The sequence below is a fragment of the Medicago truncatula genome, chromosome 2 (assembly GCF_003473485.1).
Source record: "Medicago truncatula cultivar Jemalong A17 chromosome 2, MtrunA17r5.0-ANR, whole genome shotgun sequence".
Taxonomy (NCBI): Eukaryota; Viridiplantae; Streptophyta; class Magnoliopsida; order Fabales; family Fabaceae; genus Medicago; species Medicago truncatula.
Window position 1 is genome coordinate 22,066,639 of NC_053043.1, and position 26,254 is coordinate 22,092,892.

Genomic DNA, 26,254 nt, shown 5'->3' on the forward strand with positions numbered 1-26,254 from the left:
TCGTGAAATTTGATCACGAGAAAAAGCACCTTTGATTTCAGTGAAGAAAGTGAACAAATCGGGTACTACATCTGGTCATGCTACTATTGCACCGAATATTATAGAAAAAACATGGATTCCAACTGTTATCCCAAAGTAGGTGCAACCAGCTGAAAAAGCCAACAGACGTCGCGCCTACAGAAGTTCCTATTTCAAATAATGTTGCACATGAATTTATTGAGGCAGATGCATCCATCCTTTCTAAAACTGATAAGGGTTTAAAAATGATGTAAGAGAAGAAATCTTAACATGATAACAAAGAAACGTCACAAAATTGTTGAAATATAAAAATGTAGGATGTTTTGACTTGTTGAAAGAAATAGATGTTGAACCTGCTGCAAATTAGCTACATATAGATGAAATCATGGTTGAAAAAATAAATTATGAATAATCGATGTAGCACCCTTTTGCTACTGTGACTCCTCACAGTTGTTCGATACCAACAAAGGATCTTGAGATTATTCGACAAACATTGTATTACGGAAGCCTGAAGTATCGTCCTGATAACCCCCAATTTATAACTTCCTCTCTACCAACAACACCTACGCCTTCAACTCGTACTAAAAAAATTGGATTTCGCGTAATCAGTTTTTGATATTCAATAACCCTTGTTAAAAAATAATTGCAAAAATCAAAACATTTATCTATCCAACCATAAGGTAGATCAGCTGCTACTCCTCCAATACGAAAATAATTAAGCATCATTGTCATACCTGTCGCAGCTTCAAATAGATCATATATTAATTCTCTTTCTCTAAAAATATAGAAAAAGGGTGTTTGTGCACCAATATCTGCCATAAAAGGTCCCAGCCATAGTAGATGAGAAGCTATGCGACTTAATTCCAACATAATTACTCGTATATAGCTGGCTCTTTTAGGTACTTGAATATTTCCAAACTGTTCCGGTCCATTTACGGTTATTGCTTCTGTGAACATAGTAGCTAAATAATCCCAACGTGTTACATAAGGCAGATATTGTATAATTGTTAGATTTTCCGCATTTTTTCCATACCTCTGTGTAAATAACCCAATATTGGTTCACAATCAATAACATCTTCACCATCCAGAGTAACAATAAGTCGAAGAACACCATGCATTGATGGGTGTTGAGGCCCCATATTGACTATCATGAGGTCTTTTCTTGTAGCTGGCACATTCATAGGTTTTTCCTCGACTCATTCTTCCATGAATCCTTAAAAATAAAGTTCATCAAAATTCAGGATCAAATAAATCGAATAATTGAAAATGATTCTTGAAATTAACGAATTTGTGAATTCCAAATACCCAACTGATTTATTAATTTTTTATAACGTATTTTATTTTTCTTTGACAAATAAGATAGTAGTCGTTGTTATTTTCCTAAAATTATATGTAAACCCCTTTCATATAATAGTCTTGTGGGTGTAATTCCAAATGTGAAGTAAGTCTTAGTACCTTACTATGAAAATTGAATACTTGAAATTCAACTGATCCTGGGTTTTCTTCTTCTTCTTCTTCTTCTTTTTTTTGTGAAATAACAGGTATAAATGAATTTTTTATCATAAAATGAAATGAAAGCTTTTCTCTCCTCCTCGTTTTTGGTAGATATTTTTATTGATCAGTAATAGTAATGACACTAATTTTTAATTTTGTATATAAAATTATCTTAATTGATATTTTTTCATAAAAAAACAAAAAAAAAATCACATTTAATCCCGTAGTTAGAAATCATAACATAAGTTAACGGAAGATAAATATGTAGCAATTATAGTGTTAACATAACCCATGTGGCATAGAAGAGGGAAAATCGATAAAATATTTCAATAGTGGATGCATGGTTAGGACCAACTCCCTCCGTTTCAAAATACATGTCGCAGTCAAACACGGTACACATGTCAATAAACAACTTTGACCATTGATATCTTTAATTATAGATAATAAAAAATTATAAAAATTTGATATTTTGAAAATATTCATCGAGACAAATCAAACAACATCTTATATGCTAACATTTTAATTTATATACTAGTTAAAAAATATGGTCAAAGTAAGTTATGTGAATAGTGCACATTGCAAATTTGTAAAATATATTTTGAAATGGAAGGAGTATAAAATATTTGGCCAATCTTAATTTCCATGTATTTGCGGTGCCATTAATCCCAAGTCAAAATCAAAGTCAAGTAAAATCCAATGGATAGATATAAAGGTATTTTCTAATCAATGTTTTTTTTTTACAACATAATCATTGGTATTTTTAATTCATTATGTGGATTAAATTTTAATTATGTATTTTTTTTCTTCAGTGTGCTAAGCAAACTAAGGGCATTGATTGTAGCTATTTTGTCATGCGATTTATGAAAGATATTGGAAAATCAAGATATGATCCCCGAACATGAACGTATGTGATTTTAAACATACTATTAATTTGTAATCATGTATATAGGCATTTATTTTCTAACTCAATTTTTTGCTACTTTTATATCTGAAGTACTTTGAAGATTACAAATGTAAAAACTATTCTAAAGATAAGCTAGTTGAGGTCGAGGAGGATTGGGAAACTTTTATGGTCGAGTATATTAGTGAGTTTCGTTTCCTTTTTCAACAATTTTCATTTGTGTTTTTTAATTGAGTTATTTTAAACCGTAATTGATCATCCTAGAAATTCTACGTTAATTAGTTTTTCGTTTCATGTTATACGACACAGGAGAAAATGTTGCTGGTAGATTTATCAACTAGAGGTCGGATAGCTTGTCATGAGTCCTCTTAAATTTCGGTGTTTTTTTGTTGGTAATTGTGGCTGCTTTTAGGTGCTCTTTTTATTTTCTTTTCTTTTTTTGTAATTGTGGATTAATTAATATTATGACATTTGTAATGAGATTATCATGAATGCAATTTGCTAAATTCATATTTCAATATCCGTAGATTTAATTATAGCGGTTTTGTTTGTAGATTTAAAAAATAAAAAAACGTAACTTTTATTAGCGCTTTCAGTAAAACGCTAAGAAATACCTGTTTGAGTAGGAAGGTTACAATAGCGCTTTTCAAAAAGTGCTAAGAAACTGTTGTTAGAAAATGACTTTAATAGCACCAGAATAAGATTATATTAGCGCTTTCTAAAAGCGCTATTGAAGCATTGCTATTTAATAGCTTTTTAAAAGCGCTATTATAGGGTTCTGACCTATAATAGCTGGGGCTTTCATAGCACTTTAAAAGTGCTATTAAACGCGAAAATGAATGCTATTTGTAACACCCCGTTATCCCAACAGTTAAATATTAAATAAAATGCTACATATTAAAATCAACTTTGATAGATAAATCAATACTTTGCAGCAAAATATTTTTCAATCACTTAACAGTAAATAACCAACAATAAATTCCGGCACAAAGGCCTCAACATAAATAGTCATCAACAATTTGTTCAACAACAATAAAGGCTCCAACAACATGTTTCAAAATTGATACATAAGGAATGAAAATATAACAACAATTTCTCATCCCGTTACATATTAGAGCCCTAAGACACTTGAGCCACCACATCTACTACTCTTCATCACCTGCAAGTTACCCATACGAAGGGCAACATTTTCAAGCAGAAGGGGTGAGATTCACAAACAACAATAATAGATATATAATTCATCAATTGAATCTAACACCCTAAATAACAACAATACTTCAATATACTTATATATTTCAAGATCAACAACATTATCAACATTTGGCAATTTCAACCAACAACAACGACTTATGCAATGACATAACAACACTACTATGACTCAACAACAAAATGCAACAATGCACATGCATGTGGTACCATTTTAACGCGTATTTTAACGCGTTTGAATGACAAGGCATTACAGGGCATGAGCCCTCAACAGTTTGAATGGTTAAAGCATTCACAGGGCATGAGCCCTCCGCGGTTTGAATGAACTAGCATTCACAGGGCATAAGCCCTCAACGATTGAACGACAAGGCGTTCCAGGGCATGAGCCCTCAACAGTTTATGATTATGCAATGAACTCCACTTGTGTATGTCAACATACAACTCAACTACAACACAACAACAACATGAACGACGACAACTGCTACTCAACATAGTCAACTAATGATACAACAACCTTTGAAAATGAAATTCAACAACTTGTATAATTTATTTAAATATAAATATACATAACAGCAATCAGCAATTCATCATACTTAATTCAACAGCTCCGGTAAAATAACACAATTAATCATAACTATTTGTCCTACACAAAATCCAACCAACAGTATTCAAATACATAAAAACGGCTTCAGGTATCGAGCAACTCGCCTCGCGAGTGCATCTACTCGCTATGGCGAACTCAAGAAATGAGCTACTCGCTATGGCGAGTACGTGGCGAGCAAGAAAAATGGTGCTCTCGGGAGTTTTGACATTTTTCTCACTAAATCTTCATTTTTAAGCTCCCTAATCATCTTTTTAATCTGAAAATTGTCCCAGTCCTCTCTAAAATCATCCAAACACTGAAAACTATACAACTTACATCTTATAACAACAATTTGAAAATCATGATCTCTCACTCACTTACTCGCTATGGCGAGTGGTCTTGCTCGCAAGGCGAGCGATGAAGATTGTTCACTCGCGAGGCGAGCGATGAAGATCATGTACGGGCATAATGTATTTTTTTCTCAAAAATCCCAATTTTCTCAATTTCAATCCCTAAAACGAATTATAGAAGTGTAATAAATTTTTGTCTACGACCTGAACACATTCTAACACTATTACAATGGTTTCTACACTCTTTCAACCAAAATCAAAGAATTAAAATCTAAACCCAATTCCCAAATTAACCAAAGCCCTCATGTTAAATCAAAATCAGAATTATAATCTATATCATTGAGAGTAAACCTCACCCTTACCTTAGTTTTGATGAATAAAGCTCTTACACAATCAGATTCTCCCACTTGACTCTTCTCATAACTTTCTCTTGCTTTCTCCCAAAACTTCTGTTTGTACGTAAAAACAGTTTTCTAACTTCTCCCCTTTTCTTAACCCCCCAATTATTTCACTTAACTCCCACTGAATTCTATTAATTCTTATTTAACCCCAAACTCCTAAAATAATTCTATTTCTCACATTATTCTAACAAATGCTAAAAATAAATCAATTAATAAAATACACCACACCACAACATAAACAATAGTTATTTAAAATCATATAAAAGACTCTAAATAAATCAGAAATAATTAAATAACGACTAGGGCGTTACACTATTAAAGGGGGTATTTTGTAGTAGTGAATATTTTCAACAAAGTGAAACCAATTTGGAGCATACCTTTAGAGCATTAATTGAGATCACACTTGAAGAAGCATTAATTGAGATCACACTAGAACAAAGAATCAATCCAGTCTAACCAGCAAAAAAGAATATAGTAAGAGAGAGTGGAAACGTAGTTCAAAACTCAAATGAAATCATATATGATGAGCAAAGAAATCACACTTGAAAAAACATCGTTAAAAGATAAAAAGGATGACGAAAGAGCATCCAGAATGAAAGCATCAGAACGGTTTCGCTTCTGTTGCAAGAGGTGAATCGAAGTGATTATCAAATAAAAACGCATACAAATAAAATTAAGTAATGGAAGTAGCGCCTATTGAAATCATATATATATATATATATATATATACCTTTCTGCAATTAAAGAATGGTGACGGCAAAGAGAAAAACTTTGAACCCTAATATTGACTTCTAAGACATGCATCAATCGAGTGGTTTCAACTTTGAATCTTATTCATATGTTTAGCCGAAGTTGAATTAAACTTCCAATGATTAAGCAAAAGATAATTCAACTTCAACTTTCACATGTTTCACCACAACTTGTACTTTTCTTTTCTCTAAAAATTGAAAAATATACCACACTAATTGTTTAATATCATATATTTGGGTTTTTTTTAGGTACACATTAGTTTTTGTATAAGGTAACCAAAATTATACATTTTTATAAATTTATACTCAATAAAATATATTGAGTTGAATAAGTTTTTGACCCTTTTGTCAAAAAATAAATAAATAAAACGATTCTTATAAATATAACTAGCTTTTAGTCCTAAAAGAAAGTGATATGTATGCATTTCCATAAAAAAAATCAAAATCAGCATGCAATTTAATTCCTACTAAATTCAAATTTATTTGATTGTTCTTAAACTTTTAATGTTTTGAATTAGTTTTTTGAAACATGTTTCGGACATTATAAATTCGTTCTTCTTTGTATCGTTCCAATTTTATCTTATCGAATGTCCACACTAATTTTATCAAATGTTTCACTCTACTTGTATGCTAAAAATCTCAAATAATTGCTATATATCATCGCCTATTTTACCTTTTTTTTAAGGGAAATGGTATTTATAGCGAGACACGGTCTCACGAATAAATCCCGACGTGTATATTATTGTTCACCGCCATCTTTTTTCAACCAACCTCATGAATTCCGCAAATCTATGTTTTGCTATTGGTTAATTATTTGCTCGCGAGCGTTTCGTGATAACATATGTCGCTAAATATAGCAGTACTCTTTTTTTAATATATTAAAACCATGACGCAAATAATTTAATTGACGCCTCAACAACGTACAAGCCAAATTCTTAGAGTGGCATTGTTAATGTACCTCTTTATTTGTCGCTAATACATATCATTATATCAATAACAACAACACATTTATAGTTCACAATAATAATGTTATAAAGTTTACTGATAATGTTTTTGTTTGTGATTGAAAAAATAATCACTATAATTGTGAGGATATAAATAAAACGATACTGGAAATCATAATTGCTACCTACAGAACTTTGTCTTTGTCTTTACATTCATTTGCTATTTCTAAACTTTTGTTACTTTCGACTGCCTATGGAAAATTGACATCCACTCCATTGTCTTTTTTCTTCATGCTGCCATCGGTATCAAAGTTTTGAACAATTTGAAGAAGCATCTCCAAACCATTGTCTCGATGGTTTTTTCGATGGTTCTCGATGTCAGGTAGTCTCGTTATTATCGGCAGATGGCGACCTGGGATTCAGGACACCAGTTTATCCTCGTTTCGTGAGTAAAACTTCCGGCAGATAGGCCATCCTTTGATGTTTCCTTGGTGGGGAAGGTTTAACTCTCTCCAATTTTTGCGAAGGTAAATGTGATGTTGGACTTTTTAAGCCATTTTCACAATCATCTTTTTCCTCATTCTTCTCAGCCTTGAGGTCTTCAATCTTTGATTTAAAAGACCTGAAACATACAAGTAACCACGCTTTGAATTTTGTGTTGCTCTTGATGGGTGCTTCTAGGCAGAAATGGTCATCAGAAGAGGAAGCGGCACTCAAAGCTGGAGTAATCAAGCATGGGATGGGCGAAAAGTTAGATGATGAACTGAAAGCTCAGCCCCATCCAAATTTGTTTTTAAAGCCAAATCATTCCTGGTTTGGTTATTAATCAAAGAAATTACACTCGAAGAAACATCTTCTCTCGTGAACCAGCAAACGAAGAACGGAGAAAAGAGGATCCCCAATGAAAGCATCAAAACGGCGGTTTCACTGCTGTTCAAACGAATGGAGAAGAGATTAAGAAAAACGAACAGGTAGAAATAAAAGTAATGAATTAATAGATGGCAAATAGAGAAGCAGCACATGGTGGATTCATATATTGTTTTTTTTTTCGAGTTTCGAAAATTTACCTTTTAATAAAATCAAAATCACCACCGAGGATATTATTGGGGTGAGTCACGACCATGTCGCTTTCTTTAAGACATTTCACGCCACTATCCGAGTTTGTGCAAGCAGACTAAATAACCCAATTGTTCGATTAAATCACTCTATATGATACAAAGACCACTCGAAACCGAAGGGACGTAAGAAAGGAAGAAGGACTCATCAACACAAGTCAAAGGAGGGAGAAGAGAGGAAAAACACAAGAAGCATCAATTGTGAATTTCGTTCTGTACATTGCACTATGTGAGCTCTCTATTTATAGAGAAAATTCACAACTAATAAGTGAGAAACTTTGGGAACAAGTAATTCACATATTAGATCTAGTACAAAAATATCTCAATTGAGTACCAAAATATATTATATTGAGTACAAAAATATAGTATATTATGTACCAAAATATATTTCAGATCAAACTCTAAAATATATTAGATTTCCTACTAAAATTTTTCAGATTGTGTTCCAAAATATTCTACATTGTGTTTCAAAATATTTTAGCAAAACGGGGACTAAGAAAGCACTTTCTAATGATGATTAAATTAATTATTTAATTTATCATTTCCACATAATAAAATATATTTTCTAGTGCTTAATTCATTTACATAATTTTGTACTCCCATTAATTAGAGGTACACCCCCACCATATAAACACTACTGATGTGTGAGATCCATCCGATGCGGGACTTCCACTTTTTCAATTCACACTACACTACTGAATTTGTGCCTCGAAATTTCGTAGGACCGGCCTCAGTTCCACAATCGTATAGGTGAGTCTATCAAGGGTACTCGTGTAACTTTGCTGATGCGAACAGATGGGACCGGGTTGTCTTCGAGTCCAACTAATCTACTCTAGTGCAAGCTCTATCGTCTCCAGATCATGGTGATTCAGAATTCTAGGCTATTGTTTCTAGTATTATCTTTTGCTTTCCAACTTCAATGTGAAGTTTGTTAGGAACAAGCGAACATTTGCTCATACTTTAGCTAGGGCGACCTGTTCTTAAGCTAGTCACCATATTTTTTATTCTTATCCTTCTTGTATTGAACTTTGGTTGAATGGGACATTGGTTCAAACTCGGCCATGAAGTTCAGCCTCCCAATTTTGATATTTTTACCATGCTTTATTATAGTTACACCACCCTATAAACATCCCATTACACCCCGATTTGACAAAAGTGTCCTTCATATTTACTTTTTCTATTCCTCTATGGGTTAATAGTGTTTTACCCCCTGTAATATAAGTCATTTTCGATTGTCCCCCCTGTAAAAAAAAATAATTTAATTTCATCCTTGTAATTTGAATATTTTTTGGTTTTGGACCTTCATGGAAAATTTCATCCCCTGTTATTAGAGCAAATTTAGGTTTACCCCCTTGTAATTTGAGGAAATTTCGGTTTACCCCCTGCCATACTTCGATTTTGTACAGTCAAAATTCAAGAAGGTCCAAAACCAAAGATCTTTAAATTACAAGGACGAAATCCAAAAAAAATATATTTTACAGAGGGTAAAACCGGAAATGATCTATTTTACATGGGTAAACCCGATATCTTCATATTTTTACAATTTGACATGCTAATTTTCTGTATTTCAATTTTTTCACAATTTCCAGCGTTTCATTTTTTATCTGTGAGAGAGGTATACGTGAAATGACTGGATTGCTTTGTAATTAAGTGAATTGATTTAGTGGATTTAAAGTTTTATTCATCTTTAATGGATGTTTGTGAGAGAGAGAAAAAAGAGTGAAAGTGGTGAAGAGTAAGATAGAAAGATGAAAATAAATAATCATTATGATAAAGCTAATATGGATTCAATTCAACTATTCAAGGACTATTTTATTATTATGATAAATTTTAATGAAATTTTGGGTGTAACTAGAATAACTTATTTTATCAATAAATAATCATTTAAATCAACCCACATTAACCTCTCAAAAAAATCAACACACAAGTATGTTACGAAGCAAATAAAATAAAGAAGATGGACAAGCAAAGGCAACGTTCAAACAATGAATATGAATTATTTCAGTTTGGTATAATTTCATTTTACACAATCACGTTTAGCAACAGCTTTCTCTTGCTTGAATGAGAGGATTAGAAATCTTCCCTATTACAAATAGTATCACCTATATATATATATATATATATTATAATAATAATTGGCAAAACTATTTCATATATATTTCCAATCCTCTAAATAAGAAAATGTATAAAAAGCCTGAAAGTAACAAAGGCAAAGAAACAAAAACACTCTTTGTCAACCCTTGAGACACTTTTGGTTCCTCTTCAATAATAGGCTCTAACATGCAACAACGTGACGGTCTCTTGTAATATGTTGATGTTATTAGTGCTGGTGCAACTTCACCCCACTCAATTGATTTCACCATTTGTGATTGAAAACTTCAGAAAATCTTTAATTTGCACTTAAGCAAAATTGTGTTAAAGGAGGATTTTAGTGGATTTAGGAAAATGTATGTATTGATATTGAAGGTAGAACTTGTTGATTGATGATAATATTTAGAACACAACATTGGTTTTTTTATATAGGGGGTGCAAAGAACCTATATTTGGTTTGAACCCTGAAAAATAGGGTGTAAACAAGGTGTTCCAATATTATAGGGGTGAGGACTAAACTTTCAATGATTGAAATAACTCTCTGGAAATTAGGGTTTGAATATGTCTTCCTTGACAACTAATTTTTCCTTTTGGTTGTTACAACAGCGTGGACCCCTAAAATGCATAGCTAAATATTTCATTTTACATTACTATATATAAGGTAGATCTTCTTTGTCAAAAAAAGAAAAAGGTAGATCTTCAATATATTTCGAAATTAATTTATTTTTAATAATCATAACATCACATATAAATAAAGAGATATACTGTAACAGTGTAATGTGTAACGGTTCGGTTTGGATCGGTTTTTGGTTAAAAAATTGTGCGAACCAATGAAATTTTCATTGGTTCGGTTTTTGCTGTTTTTCAAAAAAGAAACCAAACCAAACTAGTCGGTTTGGTTTGATTTGGATTGGTTTGGTTGATCGGTTTGTTTAAAAATACAATTAAAAATTCATATTTTCACAAATTTTTATTTCATGCATACAACATACTCAAATATTTCATAGAACTTTGTTTTTCCATATTCTCCCTTTAAACTACTTTGTATAACTAACATGAAAAAACTAACATAAGATGGACGATCCTAATGACTGTGAGGAATGATGGGTTAGGTGTGGCTAGTGTCAAGTGTTCTTTTTAAGTATAAACAAAATAAAGTGTGAGTGATGAGATGAGATGATGATGGGAGAAAGTGAATGAATAATGGAGTATTTTATGTTGGCCTTTAACTTTGAGCTTAATCATAAGTGTGTGTGAGGAGGGATAATATTTCTAAGGCTAAAGTGCACTTTTACCCCCCTAACTTTCAAAAACTTGCAATTTTGGTCCCCTAAATACAAAAACTACAATTTTGGCTCCCTAAGATTTAGCCCCTTTGCAGCTTTGGTCCTTTTGATCAATTTTGACTTATTCAACGCCTACGTGGCAAGCCACGTGTGTAATTAATTAATTAAAAAAAATTAAAAAACAAAAAAATCAATTTTTAATTTAAATAAATTAAAAAAAGAATTAAAAAATCAGAAGAAAAAAAAAAACCAAAACACTTCTCAATGGCTAACGATGATGCCTTAAATGGTTCAACACCAGATTTGCATTGCTTCTCAAACATCATCTGGAGGTACCTGCCTTGCTCTTCTATTCGCAACTGAAAGGGGGAGAGTTATAAGAGGAACAAGTGAAATGCCTTTATTAAAGTTGTTGATTTAAGTTTCAGATATCCAACTGGTGTCATTACTTATTTGTAATGAGGATCTGAAATCGGGATAATTAACGTTGCCGAGACCAAGAAAGTGTAAATTCTTGAGATTTCCAAGATTGTTGGGAATCCTCCCTTTGAAAGCCGCATTAGAGAGAGAGAGAGAGAGAGAGAGAGAGAGAGAGAGAGAGAGAGAGAGATACTCAAGACGTCCCATGGAACCTACGAACATAGGAATTGGACTCAAATTGAAATCATTTCCAGTCAAGTCCAAATAAGTCAAGTATTCCAAGTGCAACAAAGATGAGCTCAGATTTGTAACTATTCTAGAGGGATATCAGGATATCAAGGAAGTTATCTTCAAAACACTTCAGGTACTGCAACATGAAGATGCTTCTCTTTTTGGCTGTATTATATGGAGCATTTGGAAGCAGAGAAATAATAAGATTTGGAAAGAAGTAACTGATACGCAAGGCTTTGTTTTTGATCGTGCCAAATCACTATTAGAAGATTGGAAGGCAGCAAGGTCCATTCAAGGAAGTATTCAGACGAGAATACCCAGCTAGCAATGTGAAGTGGATAAAACCAAGGTCAGGGAGGTTTAAATGCAACATTGACGCAGCTTTTTCCGAGACGGAGAATCTGGTTGGAATAGGGATGTGCATTAGAGATGAGAACGGTCACTTTGTGTTGGCTAGAACGTACTGTTTCAGCCCTATGTGTGAAGTACATGTTGGAGAAGCTTTAGGTCTTTTATCTGCTATGGATTGGGTTCATTTGTTGCAAGGGAACCGTTGACTTTGAGATGGATGCAAAAAGAGTAGTTGATGGCATAAATTCCAGTCATACTGATGCTACAAAGTATGGAAATATCATTTATAATTGTAAAACTCTCTTTAGTCAATTTTATGAAAACTCTTGTGTTGAGTTTGTACGGAGGCAAGCAAATGAGGTTGCCCATAGTTTAGCTAAGGCGGCCTTATCTTCAGCTAGCTCCCAAATATTGGTTACCATACCAAATTGTATTGAACACATTCTGTTTAATGAAAGAGCAATGCTAAATGCCACGAAGGAATTTCCCAAGAATAACAAGAATACAACGATGTCCTATTTTATAAAAATAAAAAACTATTAACTCTAACTTTCACACCAATCATGGTCGTGTGTTTGTGTTAATCTACGGTGCATGTCATTTCGTGGCTTTCGTATTTGTGTCTTTCGTTGGATGAAGCATTATCCTTAATGAAATGCAATAGATTTATTCCTCTCAAAAAAAAAACATAGCAGCATTCAGTTTCCATCATTACAGAAATATATTCATCTAAACTAGAAGTGTCTATAAACGATTATATGTAAATGGGTTTAATAAATCGACCAACTCTGCTCTATAAAAGTGCTAAAAATATGTGACAGTGTATTTCTTTATTTTCTTTCTAACTTTTTATAACCCAATGTATACCTGCAATGCTTCTCATCATTACTCCACACTCGTATGCTTGTTTCCATTATAATTAAACTGAAATATGTTAACTCAGCGTTGCCATTTACAATTAAATACATTAGTTTTTCTAACAAGAACATGTATCGCATTTTCCCTATGAAAAAACTCTGCTGTACCATGGGCTGACTATCAAATACAATAGCTTTTGTTACAAGAATATGTATCTCGAGTTTTCACTTTGAAAGATTTCAAATGTACCACGTACCTTATCAGCTAGAAATGCTTTTCTTGTTCCAAGATGAGTAGGCCGTGTCCCCATAAGGTCTGCTTCAAAAAGGAAGCACAGGTAAATATAACCCAAGCTCAGAAAATGATTGGGAGAATCAGTTTTAAAAGATAGAATATGAGAGAAATCGTCACATGCTTTCTATACAAATAATATTATAGGGAATTATTCATGAGTTTGATGTACACATTTCTATTCTTTTTCTTTTATTTACAAATTTTCAGTTTCGCAAAATTCCATGATTATACAATAACTAGCATAGATATGTGCATTTAGAATGATTTACTTAAGCTGAATCCATTATCGACCGTAAACCAAATGCCACCACCAGTTTAAAAGTCTGTTAACAACTTCAATGGAAAGTCAAAAACCTTTATTACTTTAATGATGTGATAATTTCTTGTTTGCTGACAGGATACAATTTTTTACTTAACATTAGAACCATTTTAACCTCAAAATAAAAGTTCTTAATAACAACTGGATGTAGGAAAGCAGAAATATAATGGAGAAAAAAGGCTATCATGTAGTAGATGCAGCATGATGAATTAGTGGTGTCAGATGCACGATATTAAAAAGCAAATAGTCAATTATGGACACTATTATATTACCTAGGACTTTTCATATGAAGCACCAGGAAGACGATGGAGATCAATATACTAAAGGTTCCAACAAATAAATTAGCGATTCCGAGGAAGTCATTTTTTCCACCAAGCCAACTAGATGTTGATAGAACAAGCTTCTTCTTTCCTCCAAAACTGTAAGTGTTATAGTTATTCTTTAGATTGACTACTATAACATCATCTGCATCCAAATCCTCTTCTATTTTACCGTACAACTTTCGGAAGGTGGGAAGAGCAGCAGTCCGCATCCAAACTATGAGATCTTCTTGATCACTAAGCTGAAATACAGAAATCAGAATGAACAACAGGGAGAAAGAGAATGACATAGTAGAACTTAGAATCAACACACAAGAAAATATTATCAGATTTCATGTCCAGTTAGACCTATAATATTTCAAGTTGCAGAAATGAAAATGTTAAGGACTTCAGGTAGATGAATGAACATACAAGAAAAAGTAAGATCAGGAAAAATTACACTGAAAGCTAGACTAGAACCAAACAAGAAGATGACAGAAAATCATTCAAGTGATTTGATTATGTGAGAAAAAACCAATTGAAGTTTCACTAAAAAAAGGAGAAAATAGAAGCTAATTCAGCTAAATACTATTACAAAATACAAAGTATTGGGATGAAATGAAACCAACATGAATAAAATAACACTGTAATCATTTTTAAACTATATGGAATCAGTATCTTTTAACTACCAGGAATTCTGTAAAATAGGTGAAAATTAGGCAAATGAAAGGTAAATGGCAATGTTTTAAATCAAAACAAGTTGTCACACAAGAAAGGATGACAAAAGCGGTCGGTACTTACTGGAATACTGGGATCCAGCTTTGCACCTCCAGTAAAGGTACCATTTTGAAAATTAAACGGGTAAACCTGCTTTCCAAATTTGTGATTGCGGTCACTCTTCCATGCAATGTCTTTCCTATTAACCTTCAATTCCGATGGTCCACGACGGAACTTAAATGTATCATTGAATAAACTCCATGCTATCAATCCACAAGGTACAATAGGAAGATCATTCGAAGACTCTAAGGGTCTACAAGGACTGGTATCATTGTATCCAAGTCCATGTAAGAGCTGCTGGTCACTCCTACTTTTTACATACCTAAACAAATTGTGAATATTTTGAATGAGCAAGAGAAATAAAAGCATGAAGTTGAAAGAAAATCCAGGAGGATTTATATTTTTAGTGGAAAAGAATGGAGGAATTAACAAAAACATTTTATTGTACAGACCTTGACTAGACCAGAAATGTTTTTCAATACAGTAAATGATATTAAATTCAAAGACAATTCTATGACATGCTAGCAATAATTTTCAAAATTTGACAAATATACCCATGATTGTTTAGGAGAAATGACAGTAAGCCGAGTACAACCTAAGAGCACTTAGATAATATAAAAGAAAGAAAACTAACTTGGCTCATCAGAGGACATACATTCAGATTCGTATTGAACATACTTATAGAAGCACTAACTTGAAATACATGATTTCCAATATTGAGACGACCAGTAAATGATACTTATACATAATTTCAACGGGGAGGGAGTGTTATAGACACATAACCCATAGATCCCACGATAAAAAAGTTTGACTAGTGGGAACAATATCATAAACTATAAACGGTATATATAAAAATACATTCATAGACTAGCGATGAAATAATGATATCATTATCATTAAGCAAAAAAATGGAGATTACAAAAACTAAATTATAAACTAAAAAAGATGAAGACATCAACATTTATAAATTATAACTACTTTCTACGTATTTTCATATTTTGAAATTGATGTATGATTATTTCATTTTCAATACTATCAAAAACGCCTCCCTGTGTATGTGACCGAAACCATTCAACAATTCATCTCCCAACTATGCATTTGATACTTCACAAATTCAAATCAGAAAAATTAATTTAACTGTTTCAGTTCAGTTGATAGATGTAAAACCAAAGCTAGTAAATATGTCAATGGATGCGCAATATTCTTTCTAGTTTCCACCAATATTTTTGAAAGATCAGTAATTTAATGGAGGAAACACTCCATTTTTTGTGGGGGCCCAAAAAAATTATTAAACATTGACAAGCAAATAATTAAGTTAGTGGCGGCAGCTACCCCAAATTTAGTTTAAGTGGGTCCGTCCTTGACTATTACACCATGTTGAAATTATGAGTTATACATAAAAGGAGGAGAAAAATAAAGATCTTTGAATACTATTGATAATAACTTGATAGAAAAAAGATTATCCACTAATCCTTGTTTATTGGGATACAAGACTCTTAATCCTAAAAATAGAGAATTAGAGAAACAAAACATAACAACATCTAAGTAATATATATAACTACTTTTATGAGATAATCTAAGATGATCTAAGATTACAAACTGATCTTACGAGATAAACTAAAATATTATAACATGATATAAGGATATTATAAGATATATTCTAATATTCTAACACGATAACTTGTAGATCAACAAAACATAAAAAATAAAAGGAAATAAATGTGAGAGACAGAACAAAACGACAACAACATGAAAACAACATTGAATCAAAAAAATACATATTTTTTTCTATTAAAAGACTTCAACACTATTTGAAATTGAAATAAAAAATCCTTACCGTCGATGGTTCTGGTAATAGTTATCAAGCTGATAATAAATATAAATTGGCGCTCTCATAGACTTAGGTACCTACGAAAAAATTGTAACGTGTAAACACAACCAAGAAACGCTAAAAAGATCAACATCATAAGTATTAATTTCAGAAAAGATGTCAGCGGTTTATTACCCAGCCCAGAATTATGATAGAATTAAATTAAATGAAAACCAAATGATAAAAGTTCTAACTAAAGTTACGACAAAAAAAAAAGCAAGTATAACAAATTATACTTTTCAACAATGCCTTAAGCCATCATCATCTATTACCGGTTAAGATTTCCATGGTTCATAATAACAGTACGAGTCCTTTTCGCTTGAAGAGTAAAAACTCATAACAGATTGCAATCACAAGATGGATATCGAGAACAAAAAAATTGAGAAGTCATATTTATAGAGATAATAGGTCCAACAATAGTTTTCAAACACACTGTTATATGGAGCGAATAAGATTAAGTATAGTCAAAACATTTTGTTCTTAGACACTATGGTCTCATGAGAGAGAAAGCGGATCTACGTTCCCCAATCATATAAAATAAATAGGGGTATTTTTGTAAAGAAACTATTAATGCATGTGAAATTTTGAAAATAGTCTAATATTATGGAACATTAAAAATCTCAAAAGAGGGTCTTTTAATATGGGACAGATGTAGTTGTTAGAAGTGTCTGGGAGATGAAAGGCTCTCCAATTCCCTGTGGGTGTCTCTCCACAATTCGTTCTTTCCTAAGGACACATTGTTCTAAGGAGAGCTCAGTGAAATAAATATATTTTCTTTTCTACCTCTGCTTTATCAGTTCTAATAACTGGTTTCCGTCCAGGGAGTTCATGGTTAGCACAAGATTGGAGACATAATAAGTTAGACAAGTTATAAGAAAGGATGGAATCTGAGGAAGGTGCCACAAAGATGGTTACAAATCTTGGGTACGACAAGCAGAGAAAGAATGACAACATGCAAATGAGAGGATGAAAACCTTGGAAGATATTATAGTGACTTTGCTGAGAATTCATATTTTGGGAGGAACCTTGGGAATGGTTCATGTGAAAGTAATGTGAAGCAAGCAAGAGTAGAATGAAGGGGTGGCTACATGGTGGGTTCCAAGTGCGAGGCAAGTATGGATGACGAGAGGCGGAGAAAGATCAAATTTCTCTGTTTTCATGGGGAAGATGCTTTCCAGTGGCTGAAGAGGGTAGAGCTGTATTTTCAGATGAAAGGAGTAATGCAATACAAGAGGTTACAGGTGATAAAGGTGGTCATGGAGTAAAAGGAATTTCCCTAGTTTAAGTGGTTGAATATTAAAAGGCTAAACCCATTTGGGCAGATTTAAGATGTGCAGTGTTCAAGAGATTCCAGCCATCGAGATCCTTTGAATTATTAATGGATTAAGAGAGCAATTTGAGCTCTATACAAACCCTATGAAGGATACAACCGCATGGGTCTGTTCCTCAAGGGGAGTCAGGTTTGGTGTGTGTAAGTTGAAGTAACCTCTTTATGGTTCAAAACAATCTCATCGCGCTTGGTTCAAGAAGTTTAGCACTGTTGTAGGGGAAATTGGTGGGACTCGGAGCAAAGCTAATCATTTAATTTTCTATCGAGTATTGACATTTTTCAATTGGGATGTAAATTTATATGATAGTTTATGTGAATGATATAGTTATTGCTTATTACAAGCAATGATTATTAGGTAATATCTCAATTGAAGAAATCTTCGCTCATTTCATCTTCAGACGAAGACTTAGGGAGACTTAAATAAAATACTATTAAACTAGGATTGGTCATATTGACCCAGTCATGCTAATGGATTAGTGTATCACTCATCAAACCAGCGGCAGTGGGTTTGTGGTTAGGGTGGCAAAACTGGTAGAGCCCACCGTGCCAACCCGTTTAATCCATTATTTTAGGCAGGGAGTGTTGAGGTTTTAGACCCTACCTACATGGTTAGACCACATGAAAGTAAATGGAAGTATGAAGTATCTCCTAGTGGCATTCGAGCATTATGAAACATGTGACACATGTGTTTGTATTCCTTTCCAACAGTCTATTATCAAGTTGAGAAGAGAATAAAATTTAGTAGTTCCATAACAGCCATGAGAGCAAGATCACTGTCTATTTCATCTAAATTTACTGTCCAATTAAGTATTCAATTAAAACTAATCATAATTGGCATAGCAACAGTATAGAGGTTTGCAAATTGTGTGGCAGCTTCCAAAGATTATAAGAGGAAGCCAACCACTCATTTAAATGCAGAAGGAACAGAGCCACCAATTTATTATATAGCACTATTTGCACAAAACTGAAACCTGAAGCAATAATCATGAACGATGTAAATAAATGAAAAATGAATTGTCACCTTTAAGAATCGCGAACAATTTTTGGAGATCGAGTCATCTTTTACATATGCTACTTTGTTACTTCTATATTCTTCAGGTACACAGTCAATATCATATCTGTCCACAATTTCAACAACCTACATCAAATACATATTGCAATAAGCATGTGGATATTGAAGGGAAAAAGAAGAAAAAACATTGCATAGAATTAACGTAAGAATAAATGATATATACACTATATGACGCACGAAGTGTAACAAGTCCAACAGGAATGAAAACTAAACCCATCAATAGAAATGTAGCAATCACCTGCAAAGAACATGGTTGAGATTAAGAAAGTGCACTTTTTAGAGCAAGGCACCATAAAATATTCAAGTATTGGAAAAGAACTAACTGCTTTAGGTGTAAGGACAGGTTTACATGCTGGAAGGCTCTGCTGTGTAAACTGATAGAGTGCTGCAAGATCGCCACAAATGGCATTCAGTACAAGTTCCATTAAGAAAAGAGCAAGGCAAAAAACAAAAATAAAGTAGTTCAAAAACAAAAAGGCCTGTGTAAGAAAGAAACATCAATTGCAACCAATCGGATAACTCTGACTTACTTTTTAGTCTATGTAAAGGCCAAATATCATAACAAGTTTTATTCCTTTATGAAACACAGTCTATTGTAAGTTGAGAAGATGAATGTATAATATGCATTGAAATGGCATGGATTTCAAATATTAATGCCCAATTCTGTATATATTAGGTCATGATAATTTGATAATTGAAAAATCTGAAGTTAGGCTGCAAATGTGTCGAAGAACAATAAAGTACATCAATAACCGACTACAATTTAAGTTTTTAGAAGTGAGTAGATGAAAGTAATTACTCAAGAACATGCCCTTCAAGGCTACAACTAAATGTTCTGTAGGGTATTTTGTATTTTGGTTATTCCAGCACATCAATAACCAAAAATTGATATTGGTTGTGAAATAATACATAAATTAATCTTGTATTTTGGTTTAAGACTTCAAGATGAGGCAAATAAAAAAATAATCATTCTATAGCCTCCAATTCATGTACGGCAGACATCTCAATATACCGTCCTGTTAAGTTATCTGCCTCATACAGATCATAAGGGTAAGAAAAGAAGAAGGATTGATTGATTTACTAATTATACAATTGCACCATATCAATATACAACAAAATCATGTATAGGAAAATCCTTTTATGCAGTACCCCCCAAATATTTCGCATCATACTCCAACAGAAATAGTTGAAAACATGCCTAAAAAGAAAGTAAAACTCACCTCCATGTCGTGCAGGGCGTCCTGGAATTGTTCGTGCACCTGTGCTGATGGTTGATGAACTCCCTCCATCGAGTTCCATCACTACAGCTTCCCAATTTGAAAAGGTGTCAGTATGTCAGCACTCACCCCTCAAATCAACTACCCAATTTGCACCAGCACTTGCTTTTTCCAAACACTGCATGAAAGCTTAAATGTTAATCAATCAATTCCTGTTGTCATCTTATCTTACACCAAAATCGGCCCTTGTGATAATTGAAAAACAGCAAAATGATACAACTTAATCTTCAATAATATCCAGCATTTCCAATTCTGGATAGGAAAAAAATAATAGTTTGTTCAAATTCTGTTACGGTACATCGCTATAGTCTTGCAATAGCCGCTATTTGACAATACTTTGTACAAAATAACGTATTGCAAAACAATGGTGATTTGTCCTGATTCCGCTACGTTACAACCACTACTGGAAAACAATGATAATATCTCAATTCCTATTAGCCTTTTATAAAAGGTGTGTTTGGCCATGGTAGAGGAAAGAACATCTCCAATAACCACAAAAACAAATACTCCCTCCGATCTTAAATACAAGAAACAATTGACTTTTTAGATACATTGAATAATTTATGTATCTGATCTAGAATCTAAACCAAATACATAAATTATTCATTGTATCTAAAAATAAAGTGTTTCCTGTGAAAAGGACCGGAGGGAGTATAAAGTAACATTGTTAAATTTCAATACCAATAAAACTAAAGTCACATGATCTTATAAGTATAGTTCAGCTGGTAAAAGGTTGGAAAACCCACTTGGGTTGGTCCGGTGGTGTTAGATTGGGACCTCGAAGTGTGGTCCTCAAAGTCTCAGGTTCGATTCTCCAGTATGCCTTCACACGCAGGGGTAGCTACATTTTTACCAAGGAACCACTTCCACGGAGAAATTTTCCCCATTTATTCCTATTTTCTAGCTGATTCTATATCTAACAAAAACTATGCATGCATCAAACTGATCCTCTTATTGTTAACAATAGCTTTTCAATTTCTAACTAAACTCTAATCATCATCATCATCAACAGAAAAAATTGAAAAATAGAGAGAAAGAGAGAATACCTAGGGTAGAATTTAGCGTAGATCTGAGAGGGAAATGGAAGAATGAAGAATCGATGATAGAAGAAATAGGTAATTGGAGTGTGCTACAAATATTCTTGGCTTGAAGAGAAGAAAGCGATGATGGTGACGCCGAAGAAGGAAGAAGATTCCGAGTTCGGGAACGAACCTTTTTTCGTTTATGTTTCCGTCAAATTTAACACGCTACGTTCCAGTTACTGTTACGATTCAAATAGTTGTTGCCGGTTTGTTTCATTCGTTCAATAAAAATTCAAAAGTATATGTTTGGATGAATGAATCGTCTCATGATTCAAAAGAAAAATATTGTTCTTGTTAAATTAAACTCCACTTATCCCCCGTGATCTTAGTTATCTTAGTTCAGTTGCTAGGATATTGCATATTATATGCAGGGGTCAGAGTTCGAAACTCGGACACTCCATTTCTACACATTAAAAGAAACAAAATAATAAAATTACATGACATTCATATAAAGTAATGGGTGTCTCCACCAATCATGAAAACCAAAAGCTATCAGAATGTGGTTCAAGAATGATTTGAGGATCTATTAGTGCATTTTTGAAGATACATTTATTACGACCCTTTCAAATTGCCCAAATAGAAGCGAGTCAAATCACCTTGAAATAAGTATGAGAAGATTTCGGCATACCCGCCAAATTACTAAACTGTAAAAAGTGGTCATTAAGCAATCCTGAAGGAACATAAGAAATGCCAAACCAATTACAAATTAAGTACCAAACACTCCCAAAAAGGTTGCAACTAAGGAAAAGATGATTCGTCGTCTCAATGTTTCCATACCCACCGACACACAAGTTACCGTTAAGTTGGAAAATATGTCTTCGCACCAAATTTGCTCTAGTTGAAACTTTATCTTGAAGTAGCCGCCATGCAAAGAGAGCAACTTTAGAAGGAACTAGCTTATGCCAAACATTGTTATACACGCCTTCCACCACGGTTCTGCATCATATGTTAGGAAACGATATGTCCCACGAACCAAGTAACCATGTATAGGATCAAGAAACCACCTCCAATAGTCCTGCATATGATCCTGCAAAACAACATTACATAACAAAGCACTGCACTCCCTGACACTCTCTTCCTCCCATGCCAACAAGCGTCTCCGCCAACCCCACTCCTCACCACCGTCCTCCTACCCCAAATTTGCCATATCTGCCACTGAATACTCCTTATACACTGATAAATCAAATAAGCGGCTGAACTGAAGCCTTAAGGGGGCTCCACCCAACCAGTTATCAGTCCAAAAGAACGTATTCCTACCATCACCTACTACCCGCCTAGTATTGTCATCAAACCAACTCCCGACTCCCTGTAACACCCCGTTACCCAAAAACAATTAAATATTAAATAACATACATCAGAGTATATCCCAAACGGGCATGTCACACTACTTTTCAAAATTTCTTAAATAGATTATAAAACTATTTAATAAACAACAACTTAAACAGTTTCACAAAACTTTGCAGCGGAATATTTTCAACATTAATTAACCACAAACATCCAACATATTAATTCTCCAATAAATAATCTTGGCATAAAAGCCTCATCAACATAAATCCAACAACCAAATAAAGGGCTACATCAACATGTTCCAAAAATTGATACATAGGAATGAAAATAAGCAAATAAACCTCATCTCGTACGTATCAGAGCCCTAGACACTTGAGCCACCACCTACTACTCAGGATCACCTGCAAGTTACCCATAGGAAGGACAACATTTTCAAGCAGAAGAGGTGAGATTCACAACAATAAATATAGATATAAAATTCATCAATTGAATCTAACATCCTAACATAATAATAATTATTCAATATGAATATATACTTCAAAATCTACAACATCAATAATAATGGTAATTACAACCAATAACACGACTCATGCAAATACTCGACAACTCCACTAAGACTCCTCGACAATGCACATGCATGTGGTACCAATTTACAGGGCAGTAGCCCTCACCGAATATTAAATGGTTAAAGCATTCATCAGGGCATAAGCCCTCACCACTTTGAACAATAAGTGTTCCAGGACACGAGTCCTCCCGCTTTGAACGACAAGGCGTTCCAGGGCAAGAGCCCTCCCGCTTTATATGCTTATGCAACTGACTCCACTTGTGTATATCTACATACAACTCAACAATGCATATATGTATATATGACTTACAACTCCATAATGCAACAACATGTATGATTTAATTAAATAAAAGCATACATCACAGTCAACAACAGATCATCATAATCAATCTAATAATTCCAGAAAATGCACAACTAATCATAATCATGCTCATAAATCAAATTCATTCAACATTATTCAAAAACAGAACAAACAACTCAAATACTGGGCAACTCGCCTCGCGATGAACATCAGTACGGGCAGAATGCAGTTTTTTCCCCAAAAATTCAATTTTCCTCAAATTCACTCCCCAAATTAGTTTACATATGCAAAACTAAGTGTTGTATGCAACCAGAACCTAATTCTAACATCAGAACAACAATCTCTACACTCAATTCACTCAAAAACCCATAATCCAACATAAACCCCAAAATTTCCAATTATATCATAAACCTGTTAAAATCAAAATCAGAATTCAACAACTATATTACTGAAGCAAATCTCACCCTTACCTTAATTCAGAAAGACAAATGTACAACGATCGGATTATCTTTGCTCTTCTCCCTTGCTCTTGGTTTTTCTCCCAAAACTGACTGTTGTATGTAAAAATGTTTCTTACCCCTTTCTTTTTCCTAACTCCCCAAAATATAACTCCCCTTTATTTCATTTACTCCCCCTTAATTCTATTAATTCCTAATTAACTCCCTAACCTCCAAAATAATATTAATTTCCCACTTATTCTAATTATTATTAAAATAAACTATATAAGAAAATAATACACACCACATAAACCACAAATATTATTTAAAATCATATAAAAGACTCTAAATAATTCAAAATAAATAAAATAACGACTAGGGCTTTACACTCCCAACCCTACACCCTCCCTCACGTGACACAATGTAACACTCCTATTTCTATTAAAGCAATTAAACATGAGAATAATACATTTATTCAAGAAATAGAGGCTACGCCACATTCAAAATTCGAAAACCAATAAACATGTATATAAACCTCAACAGTTGCAACGGAATATAAACCAGAGTAATCCAAATATATACATGTCATGAATCAATAAATTATATCAACATATATGCATCTAAAAAATCCCAAACAAACGGGTAATCTCCAACATAACAAAATCCAAAAATAAACTAATCTAGACCGACACAACAAGCCTAGATCAGAGCCGACTCAACACCGATATCGGAGAAAGCTCCCGATATCACCAAGCACTACTCATGCACAACGTCTACCCATCCATACAGACAGGTAGGCGGTTAAAACCACTGGGGTAAGTATTACATTATCATAATCAAAATAACAATTATCATGAATATTTTCAATTAACATCAGGCATTTGATCAATAATAATCACACATTAATACTTACATCACACCCCCGATATCTCACATCAATAATCATTAATCACATGAACGATTATCAATTCACAAATATTCATTCACAATCACCAATCACACTTCCAAATAAGAATCATGTCATGATATGCACTTATTGACACATAAATGCATGTGGTACGAGATCACCTCAAGGTCGTCACCTTCGATGCAACAAAAACATCGTATGTAAGAGTTCACACCCGTCTTACATAATCTCCGAAGTAAAAGAGTTCAACCCTTTTACAACTACAATCTCAACACAACTATAATGCATGGACATGTAACAAGACTCGATAATGCGACAACAATCACAATTTTCTCCACAATATATAGGACAACACTCAATTATATTGTTAATCTCCACATCATTTGCATTATCAAGAAAACATGCTCATTCACAATTAAATCATAGTATTCATCATCACATATCAACATGATTATCAATAATCAACAATCTCATTCAATATCAACTATCACAAATAGTTTCACCAATTCAACATTTCTTACATTCTAAGTAAGATAACATACATATATCATGATAAATATCATATCCAAAATATAACCATTCAACACCTTCACTTAGTTATATAAACATAGTCACCACAATTCCTAGGATAATTGGTTCAAGAAACATTTTCGACTAAAAACCATGTCAAGTGGCTACCGGCCAACATTTACAAATCCCAAGACAAAAGACAAGTTGAAAACCTTCAAACAATCTTAATTGACAATATACTCATGAACGTTAACCCAAGCACAACTTAAGTTCATATGAAAATCTCATTTTCACAACCTTTCACTTTCCCAGCCGAAATGTCATTTTCTACATGATTAAGATGTTTGACCACTCTTGCAAGTATTACCTAAGCCTATAAGAACTGTAGGTTCAACTTGCAAGCTTCATTAGTTTACAAAAGTTATTTTCAACAAAGTTTGGAATTCCCAAAATTTCACAAGTTAAGACTCAATTCAAGAATTTCAAGTATACGCAAGCAATCATTGTTACAGTAGGTTTTAGGGGATTAACAGTAGTTAAACATGCTTAAGGAATCATTTAAGAAACTCCGATTGGCCCCCAAAGACCCGGAACAAAAGATCAAAGTGGCTTAAACTGAACATGTTCGCTTAAGCGACCACCTGGTTCGCTTAAGCGAACAAGTTATAGTAGCAAACCACTTTGTTCGCTTTCTGGTCGCTGACTGGTCGCTCACCAGTTCGTTCAAGCGACCACATGTTCGCTTCAGCGAACGAGTTCCAATAGTTACCAGAAAACTTCGCGAATTTAGCAACAATTATCCATTATGCAAAAATTCATACAACAATTGAAAATTTACAAAATGATGATGATTATGATAAAGACTAACCCCCTTACCTTAGATAAAGATTAATCCCAACTTAGGCTGCAATTTAGCTCCTAAGCTCACC

The 26,254-nt window shown here is 33.4% G+C and overlaps 1 protein-coding gene, 1 long non-coding RNA gene and 1 pseudogene across 2 annotated transcripts; 1 reads left to right on the plus strand and 2 right to left on the minus strand.

Annotated features, from left to right (window-relative positions):
- Nucleotides 1–516: 516 nt before the first annotated feature.
- Nucleotides 517–1,310, minus strand: LOC25488356 (NAD(P)H-quinone oxidoreductase subunit H, chloroplastic-like; annotated as a pseudogene).
- Nucleotides 1,311–2,501: 1,191 nt separating this feature from the next.
- LOC112419055 (uncharacterized) lies at nt 2,502–2,923 on the plus strand. Its single transcript, XR_003009088.2, has 2 exons — nt 2,502–2,597; nt 2,723–2,923. It is a non-coding gene; the product is annotated as an uncharacterized lncRNA (long non-coding RNA).
- Nucleotides 2,924–13,022: 10,099 nt separating this feature from the next.
- On the minus strand, nt 13,023–21,597 carry LOC25488360 (putative ALA-interacting subunit 2). The gene is made up of 9 exons (XM_013608434.3): nt 21,283–21,597; nt 20,180–20,354; nt 19,283–19,344; nt 19,123–19,197; nt 18,909–19,025; nt 16,525–16,595; nt 14,712–15,009; nt 13,884–14,173; nt 13,023–13,313 (listed from the first exon to the last, which is right to left on the minus strand). The coding sequence occupies exons 2-9, from the start codon at nt 20,256–20,258 to the stop codon at nt 13,259–13,261; spliced, it is 1,047 nt and encodes a 348-aa protein (XP_013463888.2). The 5' UTR covers nt 20,259–20,354; nt 21,283–21,597; the 3' UTR covers nt 13,023–13,258.
- Nucleotides 21,598–26,254: the final 4,657 nt, after the last annotated feature.

Excerpts from the sequence above, each read along its gene's own strand:
- LOC25488360 (XM_013608434.3), bottom strand. The coding sequence starts at position 20,258 with ATGGAACTCGATGGAGGGAGTTCATCAACCATCAGCACAGGTGCACGA. Across the intron at positions 15,010-16,524 it reads TATTACCAGAACCATCGACG|GTATGTAAAAAGTAGGAGTG; the intron begins GTAAGGATTTTT and ends CAATTTGTTTAG. Across the intron at positions 13,314-13,883 it reads CTTCATATGAAAAGTCCTAG|ACCTTATGGGGACACGGCCT; the intron begins GTAATATAATAG and ends TTTTTGAAGCAG.